At 43.6% G+C, this 19,938-nt stretch overlaps 1 protein-coding gene across 1 annotated transcript in view; it reads left to right on the forward strand.

Annotated features, from left to right (window-relative positions):
* Positions 1-377: 377 nt before the first annotated feature.
* The window catches only part of LOC134346438 (uncharacterized), a 182,751-nt gene continuing 163,190 nt past the window's right edge, over positions 378-19,938 (forward strand). Inside the window, exons 1-2 of the mRNA XM_063047807.1 lie at positions 378-422; positions 15,350-15,438. Coding sequence (XP_062903877.1) covers positions 15,381-15,438 — 58 coding nt within the window. The 5' untranslated portion in view covers positions 378-422; positions 15,350-15,380. The remainder of the gene's footprint in view (positions 423-15,349; positions 15,439-19,938) is intronic.

The following is a 19,938-nucleotide window of genomic DNA, read 5'->3' on the forward strand; positions in this document are numbered from 1 at the left end:
GAAGCGCCCGTACTGTGCTGTACAATTCTATGTTTCAAAGGGAGCGAAACAATGTGGGCCGTGAACTTGTACTGGTAGTGTGCTGTTCTGTGACCTAAAGAGATTCTGCCGTTTACCTGTGCTCTGTTCCCAGTCCTGAGGGTCTTGACACGAAACATCGACTGTTTATTCCTTTCCTGAGATTCTGCCTGACCTCCAGCACTTTGTGTGTTACTCTGGATCTGCATCTGCAGAATCTCTTTGGTTTTGTTTCAATTCTAACTAATCTGAAGAGGAAAAAATAACATCTTCAGTTTAACTATTATGAAACAAAGTCTGCGTCTGTGGGCCCAGCTCTTTCCCAATCGCTAGGATGCTTTCACTTTCCCCGACACGCCTCGGTCACGGTCGGTGGAGAAGCGGCCGCTCCCGGAGCTGATCGGGTGAGTGGGGCTGGGGAGGCGCCTGGACAAAGAGGGTCACTTTCAAATTTCCCACCGGGGCTCAGTGAAAGGGCCTCCCTCCGACGGCGGCTCTGGCCCAGACTTCGCTTCGTTCCCAGAGTGGGGAGCTGCCGGCGTAACGGAGGCGGAAGTCGGGCGCTCCTCCGGCCTGTGCCTTCGCTGCGCAGAGTTTCAGTCGGGGGTGGCAGGATTTTTGTTGAGAAGCCGCGGTGGGGTATGGAGTTTCCCGTTCGCGGTGCTGATCCACTCGGTGACTGGGTGGAGCGGGCAGAAGGGCCTGTGACCTGTGAGGTGGTTTAGAGTTGAGAAGTTGTGGGGGGGGGGGGAGATTGCACAGCCGCAGATGACATCTCTGTCTGGCTCCGGGGACAGATTGTCTTCAAATCCACGGACTCTCACAGCCTGCTGGACCAAACCTCCTCCCACCCTATTGTAAACATGCCATCCCCTTCCCTCAATTCCTCTGTCTCTGCGGTATCTGCTCTCAGGATGGCCATTACAGAGACTTGGCTGGCGCCAGGGCGGGAATAGATTCTCAATATTCCTGGATTTCAGTGCTTTAAAAGGGATAGTGGGGGGAGGGGAGGAGGGGTGGCATTACTGGTCAGGGATACTATTACATCTACAGAAATGGTGGGTAATGTAGCAGGATCCTCTTTTGAGTCAGAATGGGTGGAAGTCAGGAACAGGAAGGGAGCAGTTACTCTACTGGGGGTATTCTATAGGCCCCCGGGTAGCAGCAGAGATACCAAGGAGCGGATTGGGAGGCAGATTTTGGAAAGGTGCAAAAATAACAGGGTTGTTATCATGGGTGACTTTAACTTCCCTGATATTGATTGGTACCTGATTAGTTCCAATGGTTTAGACAGGGCAGAGTTTGTTAAGTGTGTCCAGGACGGATTCCTGTCACAGTATGTTGACATGCCGACTAGGGAGAATGCCATACTAGATCTAGTATTAGGTAACGGACTGGGTCAGGTCACAGATCTCTCAGTGGGTGAGTGTCACGAACCTCGTGATGGGAATAAGAACCAGCAGAAATAGAAAGCACTTTGGAGTCCAGTATTGCTAATAACTAATAATATTTATTAGTAACTACACAATACAGTGATATAAATGTAGATAAATCAAACAGGTTAGAAATGATTATATATGTGTATGTGTATATATATATATATATATATATATATATATATGTAAGTAAATCAGTAAGTGTGGAAATATATGTAATAAACACCAAGCTTGTTTAAGTCTAGGGGTAAAAAGATACAGTCTTACGATGATGAGTAAAGTTCAGTTCAGTTCGTGGTATTTAGTTGAGTAGTGATGGAGAGAGAGGGAGAGATTTGAGTCTTCAGGTCGGCTGATGCCGTCGATCTTCTTGTTGTTCTTCAAACTCCTTTAAACGTCACCGACTGTGACTGTAACCGGGGGACTGGTTTTCTGTGGTGGAGCTATCCCCCAGGCGAGGGTGGACACATGGACAACTCCCCACCAGTCAACCCCTTTTCCTTCCTTCCACTGCAAGAGCGATGGATCGATCCACCTGATCAATCCTCCAAACCTCACCTTATCCTGCAAGCACAACGATGCTCATTCAGTTTCCAGAACATGTGTCTGAGGTCTGTATCATCTGACCTCCTATTTTATCTTCCCATGCTGAACATCAACTGTCATTCAAGTAATCCCTCCTTCCTCTCTCTGTGAAGAAATGCAAGCAGGCAAAAATCCTTGAAGAAAGTGTCAACAACCTGCCGAAAATCATAACATCGAGTGTCCATTTAATAACGCCCTCGGTCACCATAGCAACTTACGAGCTGCTCGGTGCTATCTCCACTTCAGCAGAAATCCAACAGTTAACCAGTTCTTTCTCGTTCCTTAAAGTGACAGTCCAACCGTTAGTCTTCGTCTCGCTCTCTCTCTCTCTCTTTTACAAACAAGCTGGTGTTAAATAGCTCTCTCTCTTTTCAAAAGCACAGTTAATAGGGGTATTTCAGGGTCCCGTCACACTTCCCTTCCTCAGAGAAAAAAAAATTGACGAAGATGATTTTTTTTGTCTAAATGTACATTACAGAGTTTGAAACAATACAGGTAAATCATCAGATGACAGAGCAAAAATGTGTACAATTTCCAACTTAATATCTGGATGACTAATCAGCTATAACATTGTCAGTACCTTTCTCATGTTTGATTTTTAAGTCACATTCCTGCAATATCAGACTCTAATTCAACAACCTTCTATTCTTATCCTTCATCTTAGTTAGAAACGTCAACAGATTATAACCCATGTAAACCACAAGTGGTCTCTGGGCAACAGAAAGATTTTGAGGTCTCTTTTTCTTTTAACATAGGCCTCAAAATGTTGTAAGGCCAGAATAAGTGCTAGTAATTCCTTTTCAAGAGTTGAATAATTTTTCTGGTGTACACTAAAGTTCTTTGAGAAATAAGCTACTGGATGTTCAATGTTATTCACTCCCTTCTGTAACAATACTGCACCAGCAGTTTCATCACTAGCGTCTGTTGCTATAGAAAATGGCTTGGAAAAATCAGGTGCTTTGAGCAAAGGATGATAACCCAGTATGGTTTTTAGACGTTCAAACGCATCCTGGCAAGGTCATTCCATATAAATCTTTCACTCTTCCCTAGGAGTTTTGTTAGGGGGAGAGCGATGTCAGCAAATTTCTTACATAACTTACGATGATATCCAACCATTCCTAAAAACCTTCTTAAAGCTTCCTTGCTGCTCAGAACAGGAACTTCAGCAATGGCTTGAACCTTGGCCTGTACCGGAGCCAGCTGGCCTTGTCCCACCACATAACCCAGATACGTGACTGTGGCACGGCCAAACTCACTTTTGGCGAGGTTCACAGTAAGATTGGCCTTGGAAAGTCTGTCAAACCATTTTTCTACAGCTGCAATATGCTCTTCCTACGTGTCATTCCAGACCACTAAATCATTGATATGAACTCCTGCTTTCTAACCCTCCAATCACAGAATTGATCATTCTTTGAAATGTCCCTGGAGCATTTTTCATCCTGAAGGGTAAGATATTGTATTCATACAGTCTAGACGGTGTCACAAATGCTGATATCTCTTTAGCCCTCTCTGTTAAAGGAACACCCCGGTATCCTTTTAACAAGTCAAACAAAATAAGCTATTTAGCCTTCCCCATTCTATCAAGGTCACCCCGAACCTCACAGCTATTCTCTGGCAAACTCTTTTTCTGGAGTAAACTCAACCTCATGGGTTAAAACTTCTTTGTCTGCTTTCTTATCAAACCCCTGCAGGGTAGCGGCATCCTCTGCATCTGGGTATGCCCTTACATCACCAAGAACACACCTTTTAAATTCATCACACAAAACAAGCCCTTCCGAGCCGTAAAAATCATTAGGGTCCTACTCTAAACCACTTTGCTGCAACCTCTCCCTGTTAAACTGTCTCTGCCTTTCTGCCACGTGATCTTCACGTTGCCATTTCTCCCTCTCGAGCTGTCTCTGTCTTTCTGCCTCTTCTCTCTGTTTTGCTGCCTCTCCAGCCTCTCTCTTGAACTGTTTTACTTTCAATTGCTCCATCTTTAATTTTTCCAACAGAAGCTGAAGCTCATCCTCAATAGGTTTACCTTCCACAAAAATTTTCAACACATCCTCAGTACACTGCTTCGTCGAAATATAATATTCAACTACTTTTCTTTGAACTTCTACCTTAGTCACACCTTTCTTTACCTCACTTCTCAATTCTTTAGCAATGTCCCGCACATCATCCTTTTTAGTTAACTTCAAATTCACCGGATCTGGTGATTTCAGAAAGTCCCTAACATCCATTTCTGCTGTTTTTCCACACAACCAAATCAAAAGGGATTTTCCCCAATCAATTCAAACCAGACTCCAGACCAATTTGTTCATATTGCGGACGCAGGCCCCTATTTATGTCACGAACCCCGTGACGGGAATAAAGAACCAGCGGAAATAGAAAACACTTTGGAGTCCAGTATTGCTATTAACTAATAATATTTATTAGTAACTACGCAATAGAGTAATGTAAATGTAGATAAGTCAAACAGGTTAGCAATGATTATATATATAAGTAAGTAAATCAGTAAGTGTGGAAATATATGTATGAAAACCAAGCTTCTTTATGTCTGGGGTAAAAAGATACAGTCTTACGATGATGAGTAAAGTTCAGTTCAGTTCAGTTCGTGGTATTTAGTTGAGTAGTGATGGAGAGAGAGAGAGAGAAAGGTTTTAGTCTTCAAGTGAGCGGACGCCGTCAATCTTCTCGTTGTCCTTTGAAATCCTTTAAAAGTCACCGACTGTGACTTTAACAAAGGGGACTGGTTTTATGTGGTGGAGCTATCCCCCAGGCGAGGGTGGACACATGGACAACTCCCCACCAGTCAACCCCTTTTCCTTCTTTCCACTGCAAGAGCAATGGATCGATCCGCCTGATCAATCCTCCAAACCCCACCTTTTCCTGCAAGCACAACGATGCTCATTCAGTGTCCAGAACATGTGCCTGAGGTCTGTACCATCTGACCTCCTATTTTATCTTCCCGACTGTGCATCAACTGTCATTCAAATAATAAACCCTCCTTCCTCTCTCTGTGAAGAAATGCAAGCAGGCAAAAATCTTTGAAGAAAGTGTCAACAACCTGCCGAAAATCATAACATCGAGTGTCCATTTAATAACACCCTCGGTCACCATAGCAACTTATGAGCTGCTCGGTGCTATTTCCACTTAAGCAGAAATCCAACAGTTAACCAGTTCTTTCTCGTTCCTTAAAGTGACAGTCCAACCGTTAGTCTTCGTCTCTCTCTCTCTCTCTCTCTCTCTCTCTCTCTCTCTTACAAACAAGCTGGTGTTAAATAGCTCTCTCTCTTTTCAAAAGCACAGTTAATTGGGGTAATTCAGGGTCCCGTCACAGTGAGCATCTGGGGGACAGTGACCACGGCGCCCTGGCCTTTAGCATTATCATGGAAAATGATAGAATCAGAGAGGACAGGAAAATTTTTAATTGGGTAAGGGCAAATTATGAGGCTATAAGGCTAGAAATTGCGGGTGTGAATTGGGATGATGTTTTTGCAGGGAAATATACTACGGACATGTGGTCGATGTTTAAGGATCTCTTGCACAATGTTAAAGATTAATTTGTCCGGTGAGGAAGATATAGAATGGTAGGGTGAATGAACTATGGGTGACAAATGAGGTGGAAAATCTAGTCAGGTGGAAGATGGCAGCATACATGAGGTTTTGGAAGCAAGGATCAGATGGGTCTATTGAGGAATATAGGGAAGCAAGAAAGGAGCTTAAGAAGGGGCTGAGAAGAGCAAGAGAGGGCATGAGAAGGGCTTGGCGAGTAGGGTAAAGGAAAACCCCAAGGCATTCTTCAATTATGTGAAGAACAAAAGGATGGCAGGAGTGAAGGTAGGACCGATTAGAGATAAAGCTGGAAAGATGTTCCTGGAGGCTGTGGAAGTGAGTGAGGTTCTAAATGAATACTTCTCTTCGGTATTCACCAATGAGAGGGAACTTGATGATGGTGAGGACAATATGAGTGAGGTTGATGTTCTGGAGCATGTTGATATTAAGGGAGAGGAGGTGTTGGAGTTGTTAAAATATATTAGGACAGATAGGTCCCTGGGGCCTGATGGAATATTCCTCAGGCTGCTCCACGAGGCAAGGGAAGAGATTGCTGAACCTCCCCTTGCCTCGTGGAGCAGCCTGGGGAACATTCCCGTGGACAACGAGGACATAAAGATCCTAACCAATGTTACCAGAGGATTGGAGGGAGGTGAATATTGTCCCCTTCTTCAAAAAAGATAGTAGGGATAGTCCGGGTAATTATAGACCAGTGAACCTTATATTTCTGGTGGGAAAGCTGTTGGAAAAGAGTCTTAGAGATGGGATCTATGGGCATTTAGAGAATTATGGTCTGATCAGGGACAGTTAGCATGGCTTTGTGAAGGGCAGATCATGTCTAACAAGCCTGATAGAGTTCTTTGAGGAGGTGACCAGGCACATAGGTGAGGGTAGTGCAGTGGATGTGATCTATATGGATTTTAGTAAGGCATTTGACAAGGTTCCACACGGTAGGCTTATTCAGAAAGTCAGAAGGCATGGGATCCAGGGAAGTTTGGCCAGGTGGATTCAGAATTGGCTTGCCTGCAGAAGGCAGAGTGTCATGGTGGAGGGAGTACATTCGGATTAGAGGGTTGTGACTAGTGGTGTCCCACAAGGATCTGTTCTGGGAGCTCCACTTTTCGTGATTTTTATTAACGACCTGGATGTGGGGATAGAAGGGTGGGTTGGCAAGTTTGAAGATGACACAAAGATTGGTGGTGTTGTGGATAGCGTAGAGGATTGTTGAGGATTGCAGAGAGACATTGATAGGATGCAGAAGTGGGCTGAGAAGTGGCAGATGGAGTTCAACCCGGGTGGTACACTTTGAAAGGACAAACTCCAAGACAGAATACAAAGTAAATGGCAGGATACTTGGTAGTGTGGAGGAGCACAGGTTATCTGGGGTTACATGTCCACAGATCCGTGAAAGTTGCCTCACAGGTGGATAGGGTAGTTAAGAAAGCTTATGGGGTGTTAGCTTTCATAAGTCGAGGGATAGAGTTTAAGAGTCGCAATGTAATGATGCAGCTCTGTAAATCTCTGGTTAGGCCATACTTGGAGTACTGTGTCCAGTTCTGGTCGCCTCACTATAGGAAGGATGTGGAAGCATTGGAAAAAAGGGTACAGTGGAGATTTACCAAGATGCTGCCTGGTTTAGAGATTATGCATTATGATCAGAGATTAAGGGAGCTAGGGCTTTACTCTTTGGAGAGAAGGAGGATGAGAGGAGACATGACAGAGGTGTACAAGATAATATGAGGAATAGATAGAGTGGACAGCCAGCACCTCTTCCCCAGGGCACCACTGCTCAGTACAAGAGAACATGACTTTAAGGTATGGGGTGGGAAGTTCAAGGGGAATATTAGAGGAAGGTTTTTTACTCAGAGAGTAGTTGGTGCGTGGAATGCACTGCCTGAGTCAGTGGTGGAGGCAGCTACTCTAGTGAAATTTAAGAGACTACTAGACAGGTATATGGAGGAATTTAAGGTGGGGGGTTATATGGGAGGCAGGTTTTAAGGGTCGGCACAACATTGTGGGCCAAAGGGCCTGTACTGTGCTGTACTGTTCTATGTTCTATGAGGCTTTTCATTTCAGAACAACTGAACCTGGTCAGGTGTCAGATCTGTCAGTGCGACAGTATTTTGGAGATAATGATCACAATTCTATCTTGTTTACCATAGATTTAGAGAGGGATAGGAATAGACAAGTTAGGAAAACCTTTAACTGAGATAATGAGAAATATGACGGTATCAGGCAGGAACTTGGAAGCATAAATTGGAAACAGGTGTTCTCAGGGAAATTTACAGAAGAAATGTGGCAAAAGTTTAGGGGTTATTTGCATGGAGTTTTGCATTCGTACGTTCCAATGAGACAGGGAAAGGATGGTAAGGTACAGGAACTGTGGTGCACAAAGGCTGCTATAAATCTAGTCAAGAAGGAAAGAAGAGCTTACGAAAGGTTCAAAAAACCCAGTAATGAGTGAAATCTGCAAGATTATAAGGCTAGCAGGAAGGAGCTTAAGAATGAAATTAGGAGAGCCAGAAGGGGCCATGAGAAGGCCTTGGCGGGCAGGATTAAGGAAAACCCCAAGGCATTCTACAAGTTTGTGAAGAGCAAGAGGATAAGATGTGAGAGAATAGGACCAATCAAATGTGACAGTGGAAAAGTGTGTTTGGAACTAGAGGAGATAGTGGAGGTACTTAATGAATGCTTTGCTTCAGTATTCAGTACGGAAAGCGATCTGGGCAACTGTAGGGATGACTTACAGGGGACTTTAGAGCTTGAGCATGTGATAATAAGAAAGAGGATATGCTGGAGCATTTGGAAAGCATCAAGTTGGATAAGTCACTGGGACCTGACGAGATGTACCCCAGGCTACTGTGGGAAGTGAGGGTGGAGATTGCTGAGCCTCTGGTGATGATCTTTGCATCATCAATGGAGATGGGAGAGGTTCCGGACGATTGGAGAGTTACCGACGTTGTTCCCTTATTCAAGAAAGGGAGTAGAGGTAGCCTAGGAAATTATACACTAGTGAGTCTTACTTCAGTGGTTGGTAAGTTGATGGAGAAGATCCTGAGATGCAGGATTTATGAACATTTGGAGAGGCATAATATGATTAGGAATGGTCAGTGTGGCTTTGTGAAAGGCAGGTCATGCCTTACGAGCCTGATTGGATTTTTTGAGGATGTGACTAAACACATTGAAGAGAGGTTAAAAAGAGAGCAGATTGAGAGGGGGAAGGTCATTTCTTCGGCAGTTTGAATGGGGCATGACTGCGCAAGCACGTGAAGGTCGGCCTGTGAAAACAGCAGGAGAATTTAAAAAGCGAGCAGATTAACGAAGCGGGCGTCGTAGGAGCAGGTGACGAGTAGTGGAGACAGAGTAGGAAGGTTTTGACTCAGGAGGCTGAGGACGAGCTTGATCCCAGTGAGGTAAGGCCGGGTAAGCTCCGTTAATTCATCTAATTAATTTAGGAGTAGGTAATGGAGGCAGCAGTTAGGGCAGTCAAGTGCTCCGTTTGCAGTACGTGGGAAGTCAGGGCGAGCACGAATGTCCCTGATGACTACACCTGTAAAAGGTCATGCGAGAACTGTGAGTCTAGGCAGAAATCAAAGGTTTGTACGAGATAGAAATGTTCTCAGTTGCATTTATTTCAATGCAAGGTGTATTGTAGGATAGGCAGATGAGCTCAGGGCGTGGATTAACACGTGGGATTACGACATTGTTGCTATTACTGAGACTTGTTTGCAGGAAGGGCAGGACTGGCAGCTTAATGTTCTGGGGTTCTGTTGTTTCAGACGTGACAGAGGGGGAGGGATGAAAGGTGGAGGAGTGGCATTACTAGTCAGAGAGAATGTCACAGCTGTGCGTAGACAGGACAGCCCGGAGGGCTCATCTACAGAGGCCATATGGGTGGAGCTGAGGAACGGGAGAGATGTGACCACACTAACAGGGTTGTATTATAGACCGCCCAATAGTCAGAGAGAATTGGAGGAGCAAATCTGTAGAGAGATAGCAGACCGATGTAAAAAACAGAAAGTTGTCATAGTAGGGGATTTTAACTTTCCACATATTGACTGGGAATCCGACACTGTGAAAGGGCTGGAAAGCTTGGAGTTTGTCAAATGTGTTCAGGAAAGTTTTCTAAATCAATATATAGAGGTACCAATGAGAGAGGATGCAACACTTGATCTCCTATTAGGGAACCAGACAGGTCAGGTGTCAGAAGTTTGTGTCGGCAAACATTTTGGGTCCAGTGACCATAATATCATTAGTTCAAAGTTAATTATGGATAAAGGTAGATCTGGTCCTCGAGATGAGGTTCTAAATTGGAGAAAAGATTTTGTGGAGATGAGAAAGGATCTAGGAAGAGTGGATTGGGATAAGTTGTTTCTGGCAAGGATGTCTTCAGTAAATGGAAGGCCTTCAAAGGCAAAATTTTGAGAGTACAGAGTTTGCATGTTCCTACCAGGATTAAAGGCAAAGTTAACAGGCTTTGGATGTAGTGTATATGGATTTTTGCAAGGCATTTGATAAAGTACCCCATGCAAGGCTTCTTGAGAAAGTAAAGAGGCATGGGATCCAAGGAGACATTCCTTTGTGGATCTAGAACTGGCTTGCCCACAGAGGGCACAGAGTGGCTGTAGACGGGTCATATTCTGCATGGAGGCTGGTGACCAGTGGTGTGCCTCGGGGATCTTTTCTAGGACCCCTACTCTTTGTAATTTTTATAAATGACCTAGATGAGGAAATAGAGGGATGGGTTAGTAAATTTACTGATGGCACAAAGGTTGGGGGTGTTGTGGATAGTGTGGAGGGCTGTCAGAGGTTACAGCGGGACAATGATAGGATGCAAAACTGGGCTAAGTGGCAGATGGAGTTTAACCCAGATAAGTGTGAGGTGGTTCATTTTGGTAGGTCAAATATGATGGCAGAATATAGTATTAAAAGTAAGACTCCTGGCAGTGTGGAGGATCAGAGGGATCTTGGGGTCCAACTCCATAGGACACTCAAAGCTGCTACTCAGCTTGACTCTGTGGTTAAGAAGGAACATGGTGCATTGGCCATCATCAATCAAGGGATTGAGTTTAAGAGCCGAGAGGTAATTTTGCAGCTATTAGGACCCTGGTCAGAACCCACTTGGAGTACTGTGCTAACTTCTGGTCGCTTCGCTACAGAAAGGCTGTGGAAACCATAGAAAAGGTGCAGAGGAGATTTACAAGGATGTTCTGTGGATTGGGGAGCATGCCTTATGAGAATAGGTTGAGTGAACTTGGCCTATTCTCCTAGGAGCGACGGAGGATGAGAGGTGACCTGATAGAGGTGTACAAGATGATGAAAGGCATTGATCGTGTGGATAGTCAGAGGCTTTTTCCCAGGGGTGAAATGGCTAGCACGAGAGGACACAGTTTTAAGATGCTTGGAAGTAGGTACAGAGGAGATGTCAGGGGTAAGTTTTTTATGCAGAGAGTGGTGAGTGCGTGGAATGGGCTGCTGGCGACGGTGGTGGAGGCTGATACGATAAGGTCTTTTAAGAGACTTCTGGATAGATACATGGAGCTTAGAAAAATAGAGGGCTATAGGTAACCCTAGGTAATTTCTAAGGTAAGGACATGTTCAGCACAGCTTTGTGGGCTGAAGGGTACGTATTGTGCTGTAGATTTTCCATGTTTCAATGTTTCTTAACAAAGGAGAGTTCCTTCTTCTTAAAAGAACTAGGCTTTTCTTCCTCACCATCAATGCTGCCATCAACCGCATCTCTTCATTTCATACACATCTGCTGTCACCCCATCCTCCTGCCACCCTACCAGGGATTGGGTTCCTCTTGTCCTCACCTACCACCCCACCAGCCTCCGCATCCAGCATATAATTCTCTATATCTTCCACTATCTGCAACGAGATCCCACCACCAAACATATCTTTCCCTAACCACCCCGCCCCCCAATTTCTGCTCTCCACAGGGATCCCTTATCGATTACAAGACTCCCTTATGCATTTGTCCCTCCCTGCTGATCTCTCTCCTGCCACTTATCCTTGATACATAAGGGTGACCAGAATTACACTCAGAACTCCAAATTAGGCCCTAGCAACATCTTGAACAATTTAAACATAACTTCCCAACTCCTGTGTTCAATACTTGGATATTTGTTTTTGCCGTATATCTTCTGCCTGGCATGCCATTGCCCATTCACTTAGCCTGTCCGTATCCCCAAAGAAGACCCCAGCATCCTCCTCATAGCCGACACTGCCCACAGATTAGGATCATAAGTAAACCTGAATATATTACAGATGTATAAATAAATAAAATAAAAATGCCCTCATCAAAACTGTTGATACAGATTGTGAACAAGTAGGGTCCCAGCACTGATTACCGCAGAGACTGCTGTGTTAAATATAATAAATTTTATAATTATGTTAACAGTGATCCGATCCAACAAGGAAAAGGCCAAGTGACATTAAGCTGTCAATCAAAGAGACCAAGCTGAGAGGAGTTGCAGATAAAAGTTTGGGGTAGCCATTAATTGGAGCTTTTGAAGTCAAAGTCAAAGTCAATGTAAACATATCACAGTATCACCGTATGTATATGTTGTCCTATACTACTCTGAGATTCATTGTCCTGCAGGCAAATGAAGAAATGTAAAAGAAGTTATGAAAAACTATAAATAACTAAGACTGACAAGCAGCCAATCTGCAAAATAAGATAAATAGTACATATAATGATAAAAGTAAATAAATACTACTGAGAACATGTGTTGCAGAGTCCTTGAAAGTGAGTCTATATGTTGTGGGATCAGGTTAGTATTGATACGTTATCCACCCTGGTTCAGGAGTCTGATGGTTGCAGGACAATAACTGTTTCAGAACCCGATCATGTGGAACTAAGGCTCCTGTACCTCCGCTTGATGGTAGTAGAGAGAAGAGAGCAGAGCCTGGATAGTGCTGGTCCTGGATGATGGATACTGCTTTTTTCTTGCAGGAGCACTCCATGTAAATGTGCCTACTGGGGCAGGAGTAGGCCATTCAGCCCTTTGAGCCAGCACCGCCATTCGCTGTGATCATGGCTGATCATCCACAGTCAGGATGGCTATGACTGTGATGAACTGAGCTGATCCACTACTTTTTGTAGACTTCCCCGTTCATTATTGCATCTGTGTTTCCATACTAAATATTTCAACCAACTGTTTACAATGAAAAACCCAGTCCAAAGTTCAATGTTCAAAGTAAATTTAATACTACATACAACCCTGAGATTCATTTTCTTGTGAACATTCATAGTAAATACAAAGAAACACAATAGAAATGATGAAATTCTGCACAAAAATACAACAACAAATGTACCAAAAGCAGCAAACTCTGCAAATACAAAAAGAAAGAAAAAAACAAATATAATAATAATAAATATATAATCAATAATATTGAAAACTTGAGATGAAGAAGCTTTGAAAGTGAGTCAAAACTGTGGAACAGTTCAGTGTTGAGGTGAGTGAGGTTGAGTGAAGTTATCCCCTCTGGTTCCTGAGCCCAGTCAAGTTCATCTTCGAAGGTGTCAGCAATCATTCTCAAAATAAACCTTACCACTCTTTGGCCCTCCACTGTTAAAGCCAACCCAGTATTGGACTGTAGACAAAAAGAATTCACATAGAATATAGGATTTACATTCAGAACAGACTTTATCACAAGCTGATGTTAACAGGGGAACCACTTGTTTCAGAATGAATCCAAGGACGAGAGAGTTTCCGGATGGTTGCGAATGTTGTTCCTTTATTCAAGAAAGGGAGCAGAGATAGCCCAGGAAATTATAGAACAGTGCGTCTTACGTCAGTGGTTGGTTAGCTGATGGAGAAGATCCTGAGAGGCAGGATTTATGAACATTTGCAGAGGTATAATATGATTAGGAATAGTCAGCATGGCTTTGTCAAGGGCAGTCCGTGCCTTACGAGCCTGATTGAATTTTTTGAGGATGTGACTAAACACATTGATGAAGGAAGAACAGTAGATGTAGTGTATATGGATTTCAGCAAGGCATTTGATAAGGTACCCCATGCTAGGCTTATTGAGAAAGTAAAGAGGCATGGGATCCAAGGGGACATTGCTTTGTGGATCCAGAACTGGCTTGCCCACAGAAAGCAAAGAGTCGTTGCAGATGGGTCATATCCTATATGGAGGTTGGTGATCAGTGGTGTGCCTCAGGGATCTGTTCTCGGACCCTCCATAGATGTTGCCTGAATTGCTGAATTCCTCCAGAAATTTGTGGTTGTGTATCTCGACCTTTCATCTTTCTTCACAAACATGAGAAAGTCTGCAAATGCTGGAAATCCAAAGCAACACACACAAAATTCTGGAGGAGCTCAGCAGGCCGGGTAGCATCTATGGAAATGAATAATCAGCCGATGTTTTGGACCGAGACCCTTCTTCAGGACTGAGAAGGAAGGGGGAAGATGCCAGAATATAAAGGCGGGGGGAGCTGAGAGACGCTAGCTGGAAGGTGATAGGGGAAGTCAGGCAGTTGGGAAAGGTCAAGGGCTGGAGACGAAAGAATCTGACAGGAGAGGAGAGTGGACCATAGGAAAAAAAGAAAGAGGGGACCCAGGGGAAGTAATCGCAGGTGAGAAGAGGTACAAGGTCAGAGTGTCAGAGTGGGGAGTGCTGAGTGGAAGGTAGCTTAGTGATCAGTGTAATGCTTTGCAGTGCCGGCTATAAAATCAGGGTTCAATTCCCATCGCTGTCTGTAAGGAGTTTGTATGTTATCTCTGTGACTGAGTAAATTTTCTCCAGATGCCCTGGTCTTCTCCCACGTTCCAAAGACATATGGGTTAGGGTTACATCTTAAGTCTTAGCTCTACTGGGACTGTGTTGGTTGTTGACACAAGCGCCACATTTCGCTGTATGTTTTGATGTTTCAATGTACACTCTGTCGCCACTTTATTTTGTACAGGAATAGAAGCCAGTCTGGTCTTCTGTTGCAGGAGCCATTCCATTTCAAGGTTCAACGTGTTGTGCATTCAGAGATACTCCTCCGCTCACAGCTGTTGTAATGAATGGTCAATTGAGTTACTGTCGCCTTCCTGTCAGCTTGAACCAGTCTGGTTATTCTCCTCTGACCTCTCTCATTAACCAACGCTCACTGGATTTTTTTTTTGTTTTTTTTGCACCTTTCTCTGTAAACTCTAGAGATTATTGTGCATGAAAATCTGAAGGGATCAGCAATTAGTAAGGAACTCAAACCATCCCGCCTGGCACCACAATGATTCCATGGTCAGTCACTGTGATCACATTTATTCCATATTCTGACATGTGGTCTGAACAATTGAACCTCTTGGCCATGTCTGCATGCATTTATGCATTGAATTGGTGTCACGGGATTGGCTGATTAGATATTTGCGTAAATGAGCAGGTATACAGGTGTACCTAATAATGTGGCCGCTGAAGGTATATGCGACAAAACTATTTTGTGAATCTTTGCTGTTTCCTAGCCTTTAGCACTTCCCCTCTGATATCACTGTTGCACATCTCTTCCCCTTGATAAAAAATAATACCTTTTGTTTCCAGCAAACGTACTGTAATAGAAAGTGAATGGCAATGGATTTGTAAAGTTAGAAAAGCAAAAGCAAAATTAACACAGACAAAATTTGGAATGTTTGTGAATATTATTGAGCAAGGTTTCTAAAGGAGGTTGTCCTTCAATTAAACATTGCACAAGATAAAATAATGGTAATATCTGTCTGTTAATAATGTATACAAAATATAATGATTCATATTCAAAAACCATGCAATTTTTCTTTTATTAGGGGATGGTTGTTTTCCATACATCTCACAAACATGGAAAAACTATATCTCGCTGTGTGTTTACTTCCTGGGATTCTCTATTCTGCACATGGTAAGCAACTCTGGCATTCATTTATTATACAATATTAGTGGACAGTGTTTCAAAGTCTAACGGATAATTGAGTCATTGGGTTATAGAGCCACTGCAGCATAGAAACGGATCCTTCAACCCATCTAATCTCTGCCAAATCGTTATGCTGCCTAGTCCCATTGACTGCACGCAGAGCAAAGCCCTCTACAACCCTCCCATCCATGTATGTATCCAAATCATAAAAAAAATTACAATCCAACCTGTAGCCACCACTTCTGCTGGTAGTTCATTCCACACTCACGCCACCTTATGAGTGAAGAAGTAGTTTCTACTTTAATATTTCACCTTTCACCCTTAACCTATGACATCTAATTCTAGCCTCACTGCACCTCAGTGGAAAAAGCCAGCTTGCATTTATCCTCTGTATGCCTCGCAATTTTGTATGACCCTGTCAATTCTCCCCTCATTCTCATACGCTCCATGAAAATAAGTTCTAACCTATTCATTCTATCTCTTTAACTCATGTCCCTGAGTCCTGACAATATCTCTGTAAAAGTTCCTCTGTAGTCATTCAGTCTTTTTGATATCTATGACCAGAACTACACACAATAATTTTGCATCACCAACGTCTTATACAACTTCAACATAACACACTAACTCCTTTACTCAATACTCTCTGTTTTAAGAACCTATCATGCCCTCTTCTTGCTGCTGCCATCAGGTAGGGTACAAGAGCCTCAGGACTCACACCACCAGGTTCAAGAACAATTACCACCCCTCAACCGTCGGGGTCTTGACTAAAAGGGAATAACTGCACTCAACTTCACTTGCCCCATAATTGAAATGAACCCACAACCAGTGATCTCACTTTCAAGGACTTTTTATCCCATTATATCATGTTCTCAAAGTTCAAAGTAAAATTTATTGTCAGAGTACCTGCGGCCCTGAGATTCATTTATTTATTCTATTTATTTGTATTTGCAGTTGCAGTTTGTTATCTTCTGCACTCTGGTTGATTTTTCATTGATCCTGTTATGGAATCAGAATGAGATTATCACTGGCATAGGTCGAGAAATTTGTAAGCTTGGCGGCAGCAGTGCAATGCAATACCAGGTGCATCGAGAGACCGTCGATGACCTTCAGCTTGATAGGGAAAGTGAAGCAGTGATAGACAGAAGCTACAGGGAGGAGGTCACTGCAAGGCTAAAGGAGACCGATAAATGGATGACTGTCAGGAGGAGGAAGGGAGAACCTCAGATAGTGGAGAGCCATACCCCTCAAAAATAAGAACTCCATCTTGAGTACTGTTTGGGGGGGGGGGTGGGAACCTACCTGGGGGAAGCAACAGTGACCGTGCCTCTAGCATAGATTCTGGCCCCTGTGGCTCAGAAAGATAGGGAACCAAAGAGAATGGCAGCAGTAATAGCAGACTCAATAGTCAGGGGGACAGAGAGGTAATTCTGTGGATGGGAAGAGGACATTCGGATGGTAGGTTGCCTGCCAGGTGCCAGGATCTGCCATGTTTCTGCCATGTCCACAGTATCCTGAAAAGGGAGGTTGAGCTGCCAGAGGTCCTGGTACTTATTGGTACGAATGATATTAGTAGAAAAAGGAAGGAGGTCCTGAAAAAAGAATACAGGGAGTTCGGAAGGAAACTGAGAAGCAGGACCTCAAAGGTAGTAATCTCGGGATTGCTGACTGTGCCATGCAACAGTGAGGATAGGAATAGAATGAGGTGGAGGATAAATGCGTGGGACTTGAACAAAAGGATGGGTTGCACTTGAATTCAAGGGGAACCAATATTCTTGCAAGCCAATTTACTACAGCTGTTGGGAGTGGTTTAATCTAATATGGCAGGGGGATGGGAACTAGTCTGTTACAGCAGAAGCTGAGCCAGAAGATTCACTAGTAAATGATGGATAGAAGGAAGGACAAGCCAATGAGTGGGTAGAAATGCAGAGCAAAGAGGTAAGTTGTACTGCAGAGGCAAAATTCAAAAGGGCGAAGAATAGAGGACATTAAAGTGCTATATTCAAATGCACATAGCTTTTGGAATAAGGTGGATGAACTCACGGCACAATTAGATGGTCGGTGTGATGTTGTGGGCATCACTGAGCTGTGGCTGAAACAGGGCCATAGTTTGGAGCTAAACATCAAAGGATATACTTTGTATGGAAATAGCAGGGAGGAAGGCAAAGACAGTGGTGTAGCTCTACTGGTACATCTTTAGAAAGGGGTGATATAGGGTCAGAGAATGTTGAATTTTAGTGGTGGGGATAAGGAACTGCAAGGGTAAGAAAAAAACATTATGGGAATCATATAGTATATAGGCCTCCAAATAGTAGCCAAGATGTGGGGTTGAGATTAGAAAGGGAGCTGGAAAAGGCATGTAATGGGGGTAATGACACAATTGTAATCAGGGACTTCAATATGCAAGGGGATTGGGAAAATGAGGTTGGTGTTGGATCACAAGAAAGGGAATTTATTGAATGCCAGTGAGATGGCTTTTTAGAGCAGCTTATGCTCAAGCCTACTGGGGAAAGGCTACCTTCGACTGGGTGCAGTGCAATAACCCAGATGTTATTAGTCAGCTGCATGTAAACGAAAGTTTGGAGGCAGTGATCATAATATGGTCGAATTTATACTGAATTTAAGAAGGAGAAGCATATCTCACACATATAAAGGGAATTACAGAGGCATGAGAGAGGTGCTTGCCCAGGTGGATTGGAGGAGGATACTGGCGAGGATGACAGCAGGGCAGAGATAGCTGAAGTTTCTGCGAATGGTTGACAAGGTGCAGGACAGGCATGTCCCACTGAGGAAGAAGTTCTTAAATGGCAGGATAGGCAACCGTGGCTGACAAAGGAAGTTAAGGACTGCACAAAAGACAAGGAAAGGGTGTACAAGGTGGCAAAAGTGAGTGGGAAGTTGGATGATTGGGAAGCTTTTAAAATCCAACAAAAGGCGGATAAAAAAGTGGTAAGAAGGGAAAAAGTTGAAACATGAGAGCAGACTAGCCAATAATATAAAGCAGGATACTAAAAGTTGTTTTTTTTCCCAGTTATATAAAGAGTAAAGGGGAGTTGAGCGTTGATATTGGACCACTGGAAAATGATGCTGGTGAGTTAGTAATGAGGGACAAAGAAATGACAGATGAACTTAATGGGTACTTTGCATCTGTCTTCACTGTGGAAGACACTAGCAGTGTGCCAGTGGTCCATGAGTGTCAGGGAGCAGGAGTGAGTGCCATTGTTATTAAAAAGGTAAAAGTGCTGGGCAAACTCAACGGTCTTAAGGTTGATAAGACACCTGGACCAGATGGACTACATCCCAGAGTCCAGAGAGAGGTTGTTGAAGAGATAACAGATGCATTGGTCATGATCTTTCAAGAATCACTTGATTCTGGCATGGTCCTGGAGGACTGAAACATTGCAAATGTCACTCCACTCTTTCAGAAGGGAGGAAGGCAAAAGAAAGGAAATTATAGGTCAGTTAGCCTAACCTCAGTGGTTGGAAAAGTGTTGAAGTCCATTGTTAAAGACGAGGCTTCGGAGTATTTGAAGATTAATGATAAAATATGTCAAAGTCAGCATGGTTTCTGTGAAGGAAAGTCTTGCCTGGCAAATCTGTTTGAGTTCTTCGAGGAAGTAACAAGCAGGGTGGGTGAAGGAGAGGCAATGGATGACATCTACTTGGATTTTCAGAAGGCATTTGATAAGCTGCCACACATGAGGCTGCTTAACAAGATACAATCCTATGGTGGTACAGGAAGGATACTGGCATAGACAGAGGAATGGCCAACAGGCAGGAGGCAGCAAGTAGAGTCAAAGGGGTCTTTTCTGGTTGGCTGCCAGTGACTAGTGGTGTTAGAAACATAGAAACATATAGCACAATACAGACCCTTTGGCCCACAATGCTGTTCCGAACATGTACTTACTTTAGAAATTACCTAGGATTACCAATCTCCCTCTGCTTTTCTAAACTCCATGTACCTATCCAGGAGCCTCTAAAAAGGCCCTATTGTATCTGCCAATAGGGTCTTTTAAGACCTATTGTGTTTCTCAGGGGTCAGTATTGGGATCCGCTGCTTTTCCCATTGTTGTTCAATGGTTTGCATAATGAAGTTGATGGATTTGTGGCAAAGTTTGCAGATGATGATATGAAGATAGGTGGAGGGGTAGGTATTGCTGAGGAAGCAATGTGATTGCAGCAAGACTTCAACCAATTGGAATAATGGACAAAGGAGTGGCAGAAGTTGGGAAATATATGATGATGCATTTTATTAAAAGGAACAATAGTATCTCAATGGGGGAAAGTTCAAACATCAGTGGTGCACAGGGACTGAGGAGTCCTCATGCATATAAATAAAGATATGGAACAGTTTAGAGTAGAATATTTTATTGTGAATAAAGTGCATTTTGATAAAATAATTTAACTTGTCGGCAGTGTCCAGTGTAAGGGAGACAAGGCCTTCCAGTGGAGCCAAGGCGGACATGGGGGGAAAGTCAGAACGTTTTTTTC

The sequence above is a fragment of the Mobula hypostoma genome, chromosome 5 (assembly GCF_963921235.1).
Source record: "Mobula hypostoma chromosome 5, sMobHyp1.1, whole genome shotgun sequence".
NCBI lineage: Eukaryota > Metazoa > Chordata > Chondrichthyes > Myliobatiformes > Myliobatidae > Mobula > Mobula hypostoma.